At 29.7% G+C, this 17,676-nt stretch overlaps 1 protein-coding gene across 4 annotated transcripts in view; it reads right to left on the bottom strand.

Moving 5' to 3' along the window:
- The window catches only part of LOC117170203 (alpha-1,6-mannosyl-glycoprotein 2-beta-N-acetylglucosaminyltransferase-like), a 72,078-nt gene that overhangs the window by 17,741 nt on the left and 36,661 nt on the right, over positions 1–17,676 (bottom strand). For 2 of the 4 annotated variants that reach the window (XM_033356812.1, XM_033356815.1), the window contains exons 1-2: positions 17,098–17,537; positions 5,859–5,888 (exon numbers count right to left, since the gene is read on the bottom strand). In XM_033356812.1, the coding sequence (XP_033212703.1) occupies positions 5,859–5,865 (7 nt within the window). In that variant the 5' untranslated portion in view covers positions 5,866–5,888; positions 17,098–17,537. Of the gene's footprint in view, positions 1–5,858; positions 5,889–13,619; positions 13,643–17,097; positions 17,538–17,676 lie in introns of those variants that run through there. The other 2 variants (XM_033356814.1, XM_033356813.1) reach the window with 2 other exon arrangements.

Below are 17,676 nucleotides of genomic sequence, written 5' to 3'. Positions count from 1 at the left end.
ATCTAGTCGGGAGTGGTGCTGACTGAAAACAGATGATTTGGAGCGATTCGCGCGCCATATGTTGGTCATTCTAAGGACTTATTGAACTACCCTCGTACCTACAAATGTGTCGAGTTCCTTTATAGATAATTGCAATTTATTTTCTTCACTGGATTGAACGATATAATTTTTTATTTCATTACAGAAAAACAGTTCGAATAGTTCTACATATGACATCGAAGAAATTTTTTGCTTTACGGCATCAGTCAATAATAATTGATCTGTCAAATTAGCAGAGTACACTTTTTCTCCTTCACGCCATTCAAAAGTATGATCAGGCTCTAACAGTTTTTGCTTGTCTGTGTAACTATCAAAAATAGATTTGTATGAAACATTTGATACACTAATTTCTGATTCAGAATCGTCGTCATCAGACAATTCTGATTCAGGACTGTCACTATCTGACGAATTATCTCCATCAGAGCCAGAGTCATCTGGATTAGGTATGAAAACAAGCTCTTCATTTTCCTTAGAATCTGATTCTTCATCAGTCAGTTCAGAATAATTCCTTTTTGCCCCTCTCCTTTTCGACATTTTTTTCAACCCAATGAAAAAAATCCAATTTGAGTAAAACGTTCCGCAGTTATAAAGCCCGCAACTAGCAATCAGTTGTATTTTTTTACGTTGATATAGTGGTTTTGATAAATAAAACCTAATGATAAAATAATACTCAATGTATTGCAAAAAAGTCAAAATCTAATGAGTTTGATGAATGGAAATCCTTGCGATGAATGTTGCGAAATTTGAGTTTTCACAAGATACCTACATGTGGAGACGAGCTTCTTCAACAAGATCGACTATACAGGTTTTCTCTTTCATGTAAATTGCAGTGGTGACTGAGTATCTTCTTTTGGAGTTTTTCACCAACTTAGGCTTTGATGAAAATGCATTTCTTTCCAGACCTCCTTTTACCAATGCAGGCTCACAGGCTCATCGAAGCGCAGATACATCGCAAATGTTCATGATCAAGAATGATGACTCTTGTGAATTTTTTTCTTGAGAACCATGAGCTTATAGCAAAAATTATCAAGAATAAAAAGTTTTTAGAATCGAACAAAGAATTCACCTGAATTTTTAAAAATTTTTTGGATAAATTTTTTAATTTTTCAAAAATTGACAAATTGCAAAATCAAAAAAAATTATTTAAAAAATTCTGAAAAAATTCTTACGTATTCCTTGAGCGATTCTAAGAACTTTTTCTTCTTTTGCACTTCCTCGAAAAGATCATTCTTTTTGAGAAAAAAATTCATGAATGTTTTCGCAAAAATTTTGTTATTAACGAGCCATTTTGCATACACTAAGATAAAAAATTGATCTCGGAACCATATATTCTGAAAGCTTAGGTAATTATGCCACCGTTTATTGAGGTTCCAAGTAGATATCTCACTGGGAACCATTCGGAAAACTTGATTTTATAAAAAAAATTTGAAAAAATCGTGTTTTTTTTTGTTTAAACGATATTTTTTCATAATTAACAACATTTTATCACATTTTCATGCACACCATCGGAAAGTAGAGATCTTAAGCTTCAAAAATATGTGTCGATCAATTTTTCATACCTTGAATTGCACGAGTTATAAATCCAGAAAGAGTAGTGTACCCAAAGAGGCATTCTGGGCGTTAATCAATCAGACTAGATGGAAAATAACTTTTGATTGAAAAAAAGTTTTTTTCTTTCTTTTCGCTCTACTAGGAATCAAACCGCTAATCTTCTGTTTTTCGGTCAGGTGTTTTTCCATTAAGATATCAGAGAGATCAGAATAAGAACCTTAATTCAAGAAAATAACACTAACTTTGAGCTAGGTGTTAATGGTTTGATTCCCAGTAGAGCGAAAAGATAAAGATAATTTTTCAAGAAAAAATTTAATTTTAAATTTGAAAAAATTATTTTCTATCTAGTTCAATTGAAACTTCGAGCATTTTCTGTTACTGAAGATTCTTAATTTGAACGATCTTGTGGATTTTCTACCTCCATGGTTTTGGGGGGTTATCTACCTGGCTAAAGTTTAGCGGAAAAGCACCTGAACGGAAATCAGAAGTTCTGTGGTTCGATTCCCAGTGGAGCGAAAAGAGAAAGATCTTTCTTACAAGAAAAAATTTAATAATAAATAACAATATTTATAAAAAAATCTCTTTGTTTACTTTGGGGAATTTTATAATTCGGGAATTTTTTAGTTCGGATTTCATTATAATTCAAAAATTGGTATATTTATATCACATGGCAGCATTTTTCTAGCTTGACGATTTAATATTATTAACCCCTCCCAAACCATCATTTCCCCTTATTTTACTTTCTCCTTCGCCCCTCATTTCTCTTCATTTCCTCTACTTCTTTTCTCCCCGTTTCCCCTAATTTCCTCTAGGTGTCTTGTCCTCCTTTCTCATGATTGCCGCTACTTTTCCTTTCCTCATTTCTCATAATTTGCCCAACTTCCCCTTCACTCACTACTCCTCCCATCATTTCTTCTTACCTCCGTAAGCATCATTTACCCTAATTTAACACAGCTTATTTCCCCTACTCCCCTTTTCTAATTTCCATCACTTCCCCTATCTCATTTAACCTCACTTTTTATCCTATAATTTACCCGTAAGGCGCTTCCTCAGACTTGGTTTTTAGTCCATGTACAAATGACAACTTCTCTTTTACAAATATTAATTGTTTGATGTAAAATTTTAACCGCATAATCTAAAGGGCTAAATACAATACCACAAAGAGAATTTTTTTGAGAAAGGGTCTGGTTCTTGTTTTTTTTTCTAATTAATTGAAAATATGATGCATTTCATGCGCCTGGGAAGGAGCAAACCGTCACCATAAGTGTACCTATGGTGAACGGAATAACGGCGTAATATATTTTTCAAGGAAACAGCGGATGGTCCCAAAGTGTTAATTTTTCGACGATACTGTAGAAATCGTGAACCCAGGATCTAGCCCAGGATTTATATTGAATGCCTGTCATGTCTCAATCAACCTTCCTATTGTTAGAGATAAGAGCCGTTTGAGAGAAATTAAAATTGATTAAAATACAGTAAAACCTGGATTTAATGCCAATTTTGGGACTGAACGTGACATTAAATCAAGACTCTAGAAACTATTCTGTCTCTCTTCTGTTTTTCCTCTTTTTTTGTTTCCCTCTCTGTTTTGTGACGCTCCAGTGAGCATCGCACATCCTCCCGCAGCGCCTCTCGCTAATCCCCGCCGCGCAGAGTCAATTCTCGAAAATATTAAATCCAGGAACACTAAATCCAGGTTTGACTCTATTATGGAATTATTTTTAATATTCTGTATGAGGTGTATTACATGACGAGAAGATGATCGAAAAAAGTTGAAAGAAAATCGTTTAATCTGTTCAATTTCTATGGAGAGTTTTCGTAATTTCTCCTCTCTTCTCATATTCTACAAAAAAGAAAAAAAAATGCGGAAGAAAGATGCTGCGGCAAGAATGTTGGAAAGGTTTAAATTGGAAAAGTGTGGAATTGCAATCATAGAAATTCATCAGTGTTCTCTCTCTTTTCTTGAATCTTTTTTTAATACAACCGCTTACTTCACAATGAATCTGTTGTGGCTCAGAATTGACGCACTATTTTGTTTCAAACAAGATATAGTTACATGTTTAACAAAAGAGATTAATTATTAACTAAATAGATAAAGCTCGAAACATGAATTTTCAAGAAAACAGTCTCACATTCAACCAAATAGTTAAATAATAAACCAAAAAGATCTTATTTTATACAAGAAGATTAACTTATTACAAAAAATACAAATTTTCAAATAAATAGTTTAAGTTTATATATTAAAAAAAATAAATATTTAAAAAAAATTAAATAGTAACATTTTTTTGAAGAATAATAATTTTCATTCGAAAAAATACGAATGTGCAACAAAGCCTCAAATTATAATATTTTAACAAAAAAAGATCAATTATCATTTAAAAAATATAATAAATCAGTTTTCAGTTAGAAAAATATAACCTTTTGTTTCACAATTTATCTTATTTAGTTGAAAATTGATGTGTTTTGTGGAAAATGAATCTTTTTAATAATTCACTTATCCTTTAGGTTAAAAATTTAACGATTTGGTTTAACATTTATTCTTTGCTTGAAAAATCATCATTTTAGTTAAATTTCATTTCTTTTGTTAAAGATATTTATTTTGTTGAAAATTCGTTTCATTTTTGGTTGAAGATTAATTTTTACAACGCAAATTTTAGTTGAAAAATCGTCTTTTTTGGTAGTAAAATGATGTTCTTGGTTAAAAAATTCTTTTTGATTAAACATATTCTTCTTATTCTTTAAAAATTCAACTATTTGGTTGAATGTTGAACTTTTGTGGAAATAAATTCAGTTTTGGAAATATTCGGTTTTATGGCTGAATTCATCTGTTCTTATTTGTTTAAATTAAAATCTTGTTTGTCGAAATATCAACTATCCTACGTTTTGTTGAGAATTCGTCTTCTTGGTTTTAAAATATATAAAATTGGTAGAACATTAAAAAATTTAGTAGTAATTAAACTTCTTTGTTGAAAATTATTACTGTTGGTTGATAATTTAATTATTTCGGTATGAAATTCAACTATTTTGTCCAAAGATCAACTATTTATTTAAAATTTTAACTGCTTCGTAGAAAATGAACTTTTTTGTTCAAATATCATAATTCCATTTTGAAAATACAACCTTTTGAAGATAATTGGTCTTTTTGGCTTTAACATTTCAGCAGTTTTGTTAAAAAATAAATTATTCTGTTGCACATTTACATTTTTTGAATAAAAATTAATCCACCTAAAAAAATTTTTAATTTTCTGTTTTTCGTGAAAAATTGATCTTTTTAGTATAGAAACTTAAACTATTTATTTGAAAATCTGTCCTTTTGTGTGATAAATTAATCTTCTTGGTTAACATATCATCTTTTTGGTTGAATGTGGGATTGTTTTTTTAAAAATTCATGTTTTCAACTTCATCCGTTTAGTTGATAATTAATCTGTTTTGTTAAAAATGTAACTACATTTTTTGAAACAAAATAGTACATCAATCCTTATTCCATTTTGCTTCTCCTAGTCGCTCACTTCTTATTTCGAATGATTTCCTTCACACGTTTTGCCTCATTTCCTATAATTTCCCCTGATTTCCTCTACTTCTTCTTTCCTTATTTCCCCTAATTATTTAAATTCTTCTTTCATCAATTTCCCTAGTTTCCTTTGTTTCCCCTATCTTCATTTTCTATTATTTTACCTGCTTTTCCTCTACTCACTACCCCTTTACTCACTACCCCTGCCTTCCACTCACTATCCCTGCAATCACTAACCCTCCACTCACTACCCCATCCATAATTTTTCTTCACTTATCCTGATTTTCTCTACATCCACAAAGTTTTATTTTCCCTACTTCCTCACTTCTAATTTCTGCTACATCCCCTTCTCTAATGTATACTACTTTCTCTACTATCGCTTTTCCTCACGTCCTCTCCCATAATTTTCCATCAATTCTCCCTCCTTTCCAACCCCTCATTTCTCCCACTTTTCCTCATTTAATTTTTATTACCTATTCTTCCTTTTTCCCCTCACTTCCACTGCTTCGAAAAACGTACGAAGGATGGACATCCGAGCGAAACTATGAGAGTTTATTTCCAGGGCTACAAAGCCCTGAAAATAAGACTAAAATTAGGGTGAACTTTATTCTGTTTAAAAAGTGCTTCATACTTCTCGCTCTTAAATATTTTAGGTATTGGAGAAGTTGACCCAAGATCAGCATTTGTATTACTTAGACTCTACTTTAAAAAAGTAGATTTTCTATTTCAAGAAAGTGAAATAATTCTTTTGTTTTACCTTTCATACTGACATCCCTTTGTAGCTACTCTGAAAAAGAGAAAAAAGATTATAAATTTCAAGATATGAGAAAGGAAAGACAGTACTTTCCTAAAAGTATTACGTGGATAACTATCATTTTTCATAAGGATGGAAGTTATGGTAAAAGTCTTGTGTGAATTCCTCAGTAAGATATAGACATTCATTTCGGCTCTACTTCCGACTTTATGAGGCTCTTTCTATTCTCTTAAGGAATATGCGTCAAGCGAATCCTCGAAACGATAAGAGCAAAATTATTTTATATTTTATTCAAGAGCGTTTTTACAAGAATTTTGAGAGGCCGCTAAAAAACAAAGTCAGAGTGTGAGGGTGGGAGTAAACAAATTTTGTGACTTCATTAGATGTTTGAGGACCATCCACGAATAATGCAACGCAATTAGAGTTTAGATCCTCCCGTATTTAAACTATTTTGAATTAGCAACGATCAATCACCAATTATCAATCACCAATTATCAATTACCAATGATAAATTACCAATGATAAATTACCCATCACCAATTATTGATTAATAACCTGTAAATGTAGCTTTGATGAAAAAAAATGTATATCGACGTTCCTGCTTCAAATCCGGGCTGAGGCAGATTTTTTTCTTGTTTAAAAAAACGCATTATCCGGAATAATAACTAAGTAATGAATTTTTATTAATTAAAATTCAAGAACTTGGTCGTTACGTATGGGGCTTGCGTTAACTCTTACTATAATTTTCTTTAACAGAAAAAAAGGAATGATTAGTTTTTCGATTCCAAGAAGTTTCCGGACGATATGCATAAAAATTCGAAGAAAACATGTTCGCATGAATTTTTGGACCACCCTATTACACTAGCTTAGAAAAATCTAGGAGCTACAAGTTCCGCAAAAAATTAGGAAGACTTTTTGACTGCACTTTTCTTTAAATTTTATAGTAGAAATAAGTAAAAAGAATCCAAATTATGAAATTGTTTTTTAAAATTTGGTCTTGATCTCTTGACAAGAGAAAGAGGTGCTTAACCTACAAAACGGCTTAGAAAACCAAAAATTTACTAAAGAAAATGATCAATGTTTCTTCGTATACGATAACAAAATAAAAAATTTATATATCAGAAAAAAGAGAACTGTGAAGTGTCAAGATAGAGGGGTACATGTGGAAGAAAATAATAAGGCTTAGGAAACGTGGAGTGGGGATAAATGAGAAGAGAGTAAGGAGTGAATGGAGCATTTGAAGAATTGTTTCAGGTCTTAGATTCACGGAAGAGAGATGGTGGGAGTAGAAAAACGAAGGAGCAAGAAATGGAGGAGTTGAATGACGAGGAGATAGAGAAACAGATATGGAAGTGAAGAATGTCAAAAGTAGCAGGGACGAATGGAGTAGAGATTGAACCGTGGCTGTGAGTGTACCAGATGGTATGGAGAGGCTGAAGCAGGTAGTAAAGAAAGTAGGGTGGGTGGGGGGATTCCCAGGATTTAAAGAGAGGGCTCAATAGTGCTACTGTATACGAAAGGAGATAGGGATAGGCAGGAAAATTACAGAGCGATTACGCTAATGAGTACAGTCTGCAAAATATACGTGATGGTGCTAACGGAGACACTGTGGAAGTATATTGAAGGGAAAGGAATATTTACGAAGACGCAGGTGGGCTTTAGTTTCGTATAGAGAATTAGCGAAGAAGGGGTTGAGAGATGGTTATGGAAGTCGATGGAGGAGAGGAAAGTGGAGAGCGGCTTGATCGAGAGCACAAGGGAGATGTATCAAGAGACGGAAGATAAGGCAAGAGGAGGGGTGGGAATTCCGGATAAAGAAAGTAAGCTAGAGGTCGGAGTGGTAGGAGAGGTTAGAATTTGGAATCTGTTGGCAAGAAGCGAGAGGAAGACTTCAAGAACATGAGAAAGAGGTTGAAAAGATATCTGGATAAGAATTGGTTGGAGATGAATGCCAAAAAGTTAAGTTTACGGTGTTCAGAGTAGTAGGTGGAAGGGAGGGGAGTGGAAGTGGAAAGGAAAGGTGGGCATGTAAGTATTAGGAAAATTTTTTGGAAGAGGGGGAAGTAATCTGGCTATGGAGTGTTCCGTTAATTCCTAAAATCAAGTGTTCGGTTTCAAATATTTAAAGATAATTAAAAATATTAAAAGTATTTTTAAGGATTTTAAAGAGTTTTTATATATTTTATCAAAGAATTTATTACAAATAAACATAATTTTTTACAAAACTAAAAAACCAAATATTTTAGCAAAAACGTTAAAGCTTTAACCAAACTGACATTATTTCGAAATAATAATAATAATAATTTCCAATGAGTCTAATGATATAAAGAATTTCAAAAATTGCATTCGGTTTTAAAGTATTTCCTAGAATTTTAGAAAATTAAAAAGGGTTTTTTATGAACTATAAAGATTAAGGATATTCAAAAAGATTCCAGGGTATTTTGAAACGATTTTAATCTGTTTGATCAGATTTTGAAATATTTTAATGATTTTGAAGGATTTTAAACACCATCAAGCTATTGCGTTAAATTTTACAGGATTTCAGGAAATATCACTCGAAATTATAGAATTTCATATATTTTTCAAGGAATTTTTTGGATTCCAACGGGTATAGAAAGGTATTTCAAAAAATTGAGGGAATTTATATTGAATTTGGAAGAATTCAAGGGTTTCATTTTTTGTTTGTTTTAAGGGCTACTTTTTTATAGTTAATATCAAAAGAGTTATAAATTCTTGATGAAGACAGTATCCGCACAAATTCTAACGAATTCTTCTTTTTCTATAGTAAAATTTGAAAATTGGAAAATATAAAATTGATTAAGTTCAAATTTAATGGCCGTAAAAATTTAATAATTGTAAGAAAGCATTTGAAACTTTACAACTAAAATTAGTTTCACTAAGTTTAAAAATCGAGCACAGCAAACTAAACATTAAAAAATTAGTAACGTTACTAAATAAGCATTTAAAAATTTAAAAACTTCAAAAGAAATATTTTGGAATCTTAACTTATGAATGTAAACAGTTTTTGTTTCAAGATGATAAAAATGTCTAAGAGTGATCATATCAGGTTGTATCAAAAGACAGTCAAAGTGATTAGATAGATTTTATTATAAAAAGCTGAGATTTCTGTACCAAAAAAAACAGTCACTGTCATTTTCATTGGTTAAAATTGAAGAATTTTAAATATTTTAAATATTCAATATTAAATTGTTATTTAGAGGTTGAAAACTATAAATTTCTAAATGAAAGCTTTAAAAATAATGAATCTAATGTTAATGGAATCATAAAAAATTAAATGATTCCAAATTTCGCCTAAAATCGAAGTATTTGAAAATTAGTTTCGTGAAAATAAATGTTTAAAAACTATTCATTCTCATATTATACATCACGCTCCTTTACGTTCTAATTTACAAAAGTAATCACTTAAAAATTAATTATGTAGCACTTTCATGCACGCGGAAGAACTTCGCGTTAGGTAATAAAAGTCAAACATAATGTCAAAACTGAAGTATGCCGTAATAAACTGTTTAAATAACAGTTGGGTTGAAAATGTAAGAATTTGAAGATTATTATAAATAATATTTTGCAATAATATAAGTAATCATATTGTTGATTAAAATTTAATAGTTGGTCAATGTTTAAGGGAAATTTTTGAGTCCTTCATTTTTTAAAAAACAATATGTAATTATGTAAACAATTATTACTGTTTATTTACAATATTTCTTAAAATTGAGTCGAAGATGTCCATTTTTTCAGATTTATATCCTATGCTATTTTTTGTTGAATAATTACAAAATTTTTATACATTTCTTCTCGTGTTTAACAAATCTCTATTTGTTTAAACAATTTTTTTGCCTAAGTAGTTTTTTTTCGGTAAGTTAAAAACAATGAAAAAATATAGAATACATACAATTATTTTCCTGAATCCAAAGTCTATAGAAATATTAAATTAACAATTTTTAATTGTTTAAACAAATATAAATTGTTTAAACAATTATTTTCATGAAAATTAAAAAAATATATATTTCCTGAATTAAACATAATATTGGATGAGTTTAACAAATAGTAAATTCTGGTGAACACATAATTTCATTGTTTCAAAATATTTTCTTCTAATTCACTACTCCAATTATAGTAATGTTTTAATTATTATGGAAACCATACTTAATTTAAAGCAAAATAAAAAAGAACAATATTTAGTTGTACAAAAAATAGCATAAATCTTAGTAGAATTTAATAATGCTCAAAATTATTCAATATTATTTTTAATTCAAAAAATACGATTTTGAAAATATTACGAAAAAATCATTCTTTAAATAAATTATATTTGTTTCAACATTTGGAAAATAGTCAATATATTTTGTGTGTACACTATACATTCAGAAAAATAATTGTATGTATTCTTTTATATTTCATTTTTTTAAATTTATCGAAAAAAAACTAGTCGAGCAAATAACAATTGTTTATACAAATAGAGGTTTGTAATAAATTGGAAGAAGTGTATACAAATTATGTAATTATTCAACAAAAAGTAGCATAGGATACCAATTTGAAAAAATAGACATCTCTAACTCTATTTTTAGAAATTTTGTAAATAAAAAATAATCAATTGTTTATATAATTACATAACGTTTTTAAAAAATGTACTATCCAAACAATGAGAAACTATTACATTTCAATCAGAAAATACGATAATTTTTTTAAATTTATGGACATGAATAACTGCTTAAATAAGTTCAATTTATTTAAACAATTAAACATTTTTTAGCATGTCATTGACAGTATTAACATTGTCCCTTAGTAATTATTTATACAGGGTGGACACGCTGGGGCTTACATACATGGCGAGTTGAATGCTACCCGAATTGCACAACAGCAGAGGGGAAACCATTATACAGGGGTATTTTTATATCTCGTGCCTTTAAAGTTTCATTCGGATCGGCCATTCGGTCAAGTCCGTGCATCTTCGGATCAAGTTTATGATATTTTCCATGGTTGCGTTCGAAACTTCAAACGGATACAAGTGTCAAAACAATATAGGTTATGTTATATAGTAATTACAAATAATAAAAGTGTTTAATTAATAATGAAGTGAGACATGTGAACTGAGAAGTAAACGTCATTTTTTTTCTGTGCCGATAAAATTATAGAATGGCTGCTAAGTGACAAATACTATAAAATAGTAATAATATTTTGTGCTTCCAGTGGGCGAAGTGAATAGTATTTAACGCTTATTTTTACTGCATAAAAAGGTATGTTATGAGTAGACAGGATATGTTTCAAATAAAGTGAATGAAATATTACATGCGTAAACTTTAAACTAACATTGCCTACATTTACTGACAGCGATTAGGGCAAATAGGTGAATCTGAACGTAACCGTTTGAAGTTTCGAACGCAACCATGGAAACTATCATAAACTTGATCCGAAGATTCACTGACTTGGCCGAACGGCCGATCCGAATGCAACTTTAAAGGCGCGAAATATGAAAATACCCCTGTATAATGGCTTCTCCTCTGCTGTTGTGCAATTCGGGTAGCATTCAACTTGCCATGTATGTAAGCCCCAGCGTGTCCACCCTGTATACCAAAGACGACAGAAAATGCTAAAAATTAATAATACGTAAAAATTTTATTTTTTTATTTTCTGGGTCATATTTACAATTTTGAAAATAAAATGAAGAAAATAACATGGAATATAAACATATTGAAACTATATGAAATATATGAAAATAGAAATATTCAGACAAAATAAACTATTCTATTTTTTGTTTCAAAGCTACTGTTTTTAGTTGAAAATGCAGGTATTATGATGAAAATTCGTCTGTTTTAGGACAAAATTAATCTTCTTAGCTGAAAATTTATCTTGTTGGTATATAATGAATTTCTTCGGTTGAAAATGTAACTATTTTATTGAAAATCCATTTTTTGTATTAGACATAAATTTTTTCAATTAAAAATTTAACTGTTCCATTTTTAGTTCAAAACTGATTTTTTTTCGCTGAACATTGAGGTTCATATTTTGTTAAAATTAGTGTTTTTTGGTAAATTAGTAATCTTTTTGGTTACAATATTTTGTTAAAAACTCGCTCCTAATTGTTTGAATGAAAATTAATTTTTTTTATGTTAATTTACTTATTCGAAATTTTGTTGAAAAGTTATCTTTCATAGTTGAAAATTCAACTAATTGTTTAGAAATTGATGTATTTTATCAAAACTTAATTTTTTAGTACAAAAGTATTCGTGATTAAAAATTCATTTTCTTGTTTTAATTATTCATTATTTTGGTTAAAAATGTGTTTCTTTGGCTAGAAATTAATCTCTTATTTATTTAAAATTTTAACTATATTTCTTAAAATTTCGTGTGCTTTTGCTAAACATTATTTGTTGAAACTGAAAATTCAACTATTTAATTGAAAATAAATATACTCTGTAAAAAGATATTTTTTTTGTAAAAAATTAATCTTTGTGGTTAACACTTCATCTTTTTTGTTTAAATTTAGTCTTTTTTATACAAAATTATTCTTTTGAACTCAAAATTTATCTTTTTGGATAGAAATTAAACTTTTCAATTAAAAATTAATTTTTTGGGGGAAAGGTTGATAATTTTCGTTAAAACCTTAATATTTTGTTGGAAAATGTATAGGTTTTGTTAAAGATTCGAATTTTTCGTTAGAAAATTATTTTCTCGATTGTAATTTCACCCTTTATGTTAGAAGTTAAACTATTTGTTTGAAAAATTAGTTTTGGGTTAGAGACTGATGAGTTCCTCCTTGCATTCTTGATAGTTCTTGAAGTGTTGCGTACTTGAGGATTGCAGGTCGGCGACTTGAGACTCGACAGATTCGAATTGTTCAAGTAGGAGTGTATTCTGCTCGGATATTTTTTTCAAGTCTGCCGATAGAGAATCGTAGCTGGCTGATAGGTTTGAGACCGTTGAATTGCATTTTACCATTGTATTGTTGTGAGCCTGGATGTTTAAGCTCATTTGAGAGCCATTAGCTTCGACTTTCTCTAATCTCTCGCAAATGGTGTTCAATTTCGGGAGGATTTTCAAAGTTACGAGATCGGAAGAACTTTGCTCAGCTGGTACGACTCTAGTCGATTCCAAATTAGGTTCACCCAACGGAGGAGAAACGTTGTGGGACCCAAGATTGCTTTGCAGTGTATCATTTGTCCTATCCCTATTTGGGGAATTCAGGACATGCTCGTCGGAAAGCTCGTATGACTCGTCCTCCTTATCATCAATGGCAGGCTCGAGTTCACTGATTGATATCAAGGAAACTCCTCCAGAAGTATCAACATCGGCAAGGCAGTCTCGACAGGAGCCACAGACAAGTAGGGTTCCCCCCTTCTTTTATGCAACCTCATAAAAGTAGCAGCATCTCGCATGAAAGGCAACATTGCAGGAGTCGCAGATTCTCGCTTTTGCAAGTTTTTTAAATTACTTTATTGCAAGTTTTGCAAATTTGATCAGAAGTAGCTTGCTCCGTTTGCGAGGAAGATCCAGGCATCTTAAGAAATTAAAAATAATAAAAACAAGTCGAGACCAACCGTCAAAAATCGAATTATAAATGGACTTTAGCAACTTTATAGGTGATTCAAGCTTCAAAAAGTAGAACGTCTGTCGACGCGCAACCCGCTTACCAGTAAAGCGCTTCGGGTAGGGTACCTCGAATTACGGTATAGTTACGTTAGAATACTGCTTGTGGTAGTTCTTTATTTGGGGTCTCGAAAAAGTCGACGCAATAAAAAAGTTCCATACCTTAACCAGATTGGAGCAGGGATAGTATTAAATCTGCCAGTGCGGGTAAATTATGTTCGAAGAGTTGGGAAAAACACTTAAGATGTCACATAGGATCCACACTCGTCGGAACACACAGAAAATTTTAAAAGGATATTATCACTGATTTATAACAGAAATTAGGTCTGAAAGGAACACTAAATTACACAAGAATACACCAAAAATCAAAATATTGCGCGCGCAAATAAGAGAATTGCGGCGAAAGTCCGAAAAAAGTCCAAAAAGCTCGAGCTATCAGTTTTTTTCAAATAGGTTCATAATTCTCGATCTTTTGATAAACAATTAAAAATAAGCCTGGACTTTGAAAGTTAATAGTGCCTCACAGAATATAGATAAAATAAAAATATTATTAATTCAGAAACCTGTTTATATTTTTGAATGTTTAATGGCTCATATTAAATTTTCGATTTATTAATTGTTTAATATTCAAATAAAAATATAAGTTTCCGACTAGTAATGGAATATTAACATTTTCAGTTTTAAAAAAATAATTTTTTACAAAACTAAAAAATCAAATATTTTAGCAAAAACGTTAAAGCTTTAACCAAACTGACATTATTTCGAAATAGAATATTAAATTTTTACTAAAAAAGATAACATATCAAGAAAATACATCAAATTTCCACAAAAACGTTGAATTTTCAACATGACAGTGTGAATTTTCCACCAAAACATGGAAATATGATCAATCTGGTAGGGGGGGGGGGGGGGGGGGGGGTCAAATTTTACTTAAATCTGATACCTTTTCTGATGAGAATGTAAAAAGACAAAATTCTTAACTAAAAAGAGGATAATTTAATTTTCAGTCAGAGAAATAAATTGACCAGAAATGACGAAAAATTTTCAACTTAGCAGTCACATTTTTAAACAAATAGATCAATTTTTTACTCAAAATATTAAATATCTATAAGAAAAATTCAAAGAAAAATAAAATAGTTAAATTTGTAGTTAAAAAATTAATTTCTAAAAAAAAACTGATTTTCATTCCAAAGAAATGAATTATGAACCAAAAAGATTACTTTCTTAAAGAAAAATATTAATTTTTGATATAATACAAGAATTTCCAACCAAAAACGTGTCTCCAAAATTAATATTTAAATGTACATAATGCAATGGAAAAATAGACAAATGGTTGTATCTTATTTATTTTGAAAATTCCATTTCGAATCGATCTTGAATTATTCTCAGTTTAATCATTATCATTAAATTCGAATGAATATCGATAGTCGAATTTGATTCTACACAACTTTTGAAGATAAAGGTCAAAGTTTTCATTATTGTAAATTTGTGATTGTGAATTCTCTTACGTTAAAACTCCTTCGGCTTTAGCGAAAACCTCGTTCTGGAATTGATAATTTAGACATTGCGAAATAAAGTATAATTTTTATTATAGTAATTACTTTAATATTTTTTCATTATTTTGCATTAAATAATTTTTTTAATTTCATAAATTTAATTTGTTTAATTTCAATGTTAATGTGCAGGCACTATTGGGTTAAACTTAATCAAGGTTAGATATGCAACATTGCATTATTTTGTAAAGATAACTGGCTGTAAAACCTAATTGTCGAGCAAGAAGCTCGAGTGTCACAATGAGAATGTAATCTTTAAAGCCGCAGGTGCTTTGAGAACCGTCTTTAAAAAGAAATTAAAAACCAATTTCAGTTCGAATTTCTAATTTGTCCGTGGACAAATTGATTTATAGAAGAAAATTCTTATCCGATTTTACCTTTTTTCTTTTAAACTAAAAGTTAATAAAATTTTTCATGGAACTGTACTGGCCGATTTTTAAGTTTTTGTTTATTTAATAACAAAAATGAAGAAAAAAATTGACCTTTGAAGCATATCGATTTTTGAAAAATGCTTTGATTCAATCAAAAATACCTAGAAAACTAAAAGAAACTACCCAAAGAAGATGTCTTATAGCATTGCAAATGTAAAAAAATCTATTGCAATTGTTATAAACAAATAAGTGAATTAAAATGGTTCTGTGGGGATTAGCGGCAATTCGTCACTTAATTAGCACGAAATTTGAGAAATTTATGGACAAGAAGATTTTTTTATATGATTTAGTAGAAGTGAAAATAAATTTTTTTATTTTAAAAGCATTTTTTATAAATAAATATACATATCAGGTTTTTTTTATGGGATAAGTAAAGTTTTTTCTATGGAATGAATCATATCTTACTTGGAAATAGAACCTTAGTATAATATTTGGCGACCAAATAAAAAGTAATAATTGTTTCAACTACCTTAATGAACAAATAAATAACTCAATTATATTGGATAAGAAAGAATTTTAGTTTACAAATGCATTAGCTGCAAAAAAATTGTTACTACATTGCTAATGAAAACAAAAATAGTGGATCGTTATCGAACTATCAAAAAAAGTTACAAAATGTGTTATTAACAGTTGATTATACAAAAAAAAAACAAGCCTAAATTATGAAAAATAGGCAAATAATGCATTTGTTAATTAAGTATTGTTAAACAATCACCAAAAGTTATCGATTCATAGAAAAAAATCATTTCTAAAGAACTGGCTGTTAATTCCGTGAGAAAAGCGTTATTTTGTCTATAAATACAGAAAATGATAAAAGTTTGTTTAAACAATTGTTTTTTACATTAATACATTGTTAACTTCCATCAAAATGTTCTTGAAAATTTAGAAGTTCGTTATTTACATTCAATTGTATCGAAAAAATTAATTTTGTACCTCCAAATATAGCCAAACAGTGCATTTGTTAATTAAGGTAGTTTAAACAATTATTAATTATTATTTAGTGGCCAAATATTATATTTGTGTCTTATTTCCAAGTAATATGTGATCGATTTTCTGAAAAAACTTTATTTATTCCATTTAAGACACCCGGAACGGATATTTGTTTATAAAAATTGTTTTTAAAATAAAAAATTATTGATTAACTTTTATTGATTAAGCTATACAAAATTCTTGTTTATAAATTGTTCAAATTTATTTCGAATTAAGTGACGAATCGCCGCCAATTCTCACGAAAACATTTTCATTCACTTATTTGTTTATAACAGATTTAATAAATTAGTTAACATTTTCATTGCTACTGGATATCTTTTTTGGATAGTTGCTTACAGTTTTCTAGGTATTTTTTATTGAATGAAAGTATTTTTCAAAAACCGGTATACTTAAAAAAATCAAATTTTTTTCATTTTTCTTATTAAATAAACAAAAATTTTACAATCGGCCATACCAGTTCTATTCGAAATTTGATTAGCTTTTATTTAAAAAAAAGTTAAAGTGGGATAATAATGGTCTTTTGAAAATCAATTTGTCCACGGACTTTTTCCCCCCACTGTGGAGCGTGACCGCGGTATTTCGTGTCACGAAGTTTCAACATCTATAAATTAATCTTTATTCAAAATGCACCTGCCATAAAACTTATCAAAATTATTTTGCACTAACCTTTACAATTTTTTTATTTGTAGATTCAAATGATTTAGAATTTTTAAATATAAAACCAATTTTTAATAGTGTTTTTTTCACCACAAATATCGGAGAACATACTTCACTGTAACTTATGTAAGAGCAAGAGTGAGGAAGATTGTCTTACACCTTGTGCTTGTTGCATCTTGTTATTCAAAATATAGCCAGAACGAATTGTATAGGTCACTCAACGAAGCTGAAAGAGGGGGCTCAAATGGAATTAAATTAAAACAATCTGAATAGTTGTAAAAACCTTCCCCAGGGGTGTTGCAAGACCTCCTCAAATTTAGTAAATTTAGGGAGGGGGGGTGGCCCAAGCCGCCACATTCCAACATGACGGCTTATTTTATATTTTTGGATTTTCCTTGGAAACTTCTGTTTTTAGCGCAAAAATAGTTATATAATGAAATACTCTAAAGCTTATTCTGAATAAAAAAGGTTTATTGTCCCCAGCTTGGCTGAAGGCAATCTATCGTGCAGTATCAATTATTTTTCTGTAGCTATATTATTTATTTAATGCTGGAAATTATTTTGTCAAAACTCTCGGAAAATCGGAGT

The sequence above is a fragment of the Belonocnema kinseyi genome, chromosome 3, assembly GCF_010883055.1.
Source record: "Belonocnema kinseyi isolate 2016_QV_RU_SX_M_011 chromosome 3, B_treatae_v1, whole genome shotgun sequence".
NCBI lineage: Eukaryota > Metazoa > Arthropoda > Insecta > Hymenoptera > Cynipidae > Belonocnema > Belonocnema kinseyi.
The sequence above is the reverse complement of the archived record's forward strand: the minus strand, read 5'-3'. Positions and strand labels throughout refer to the sequence as shown.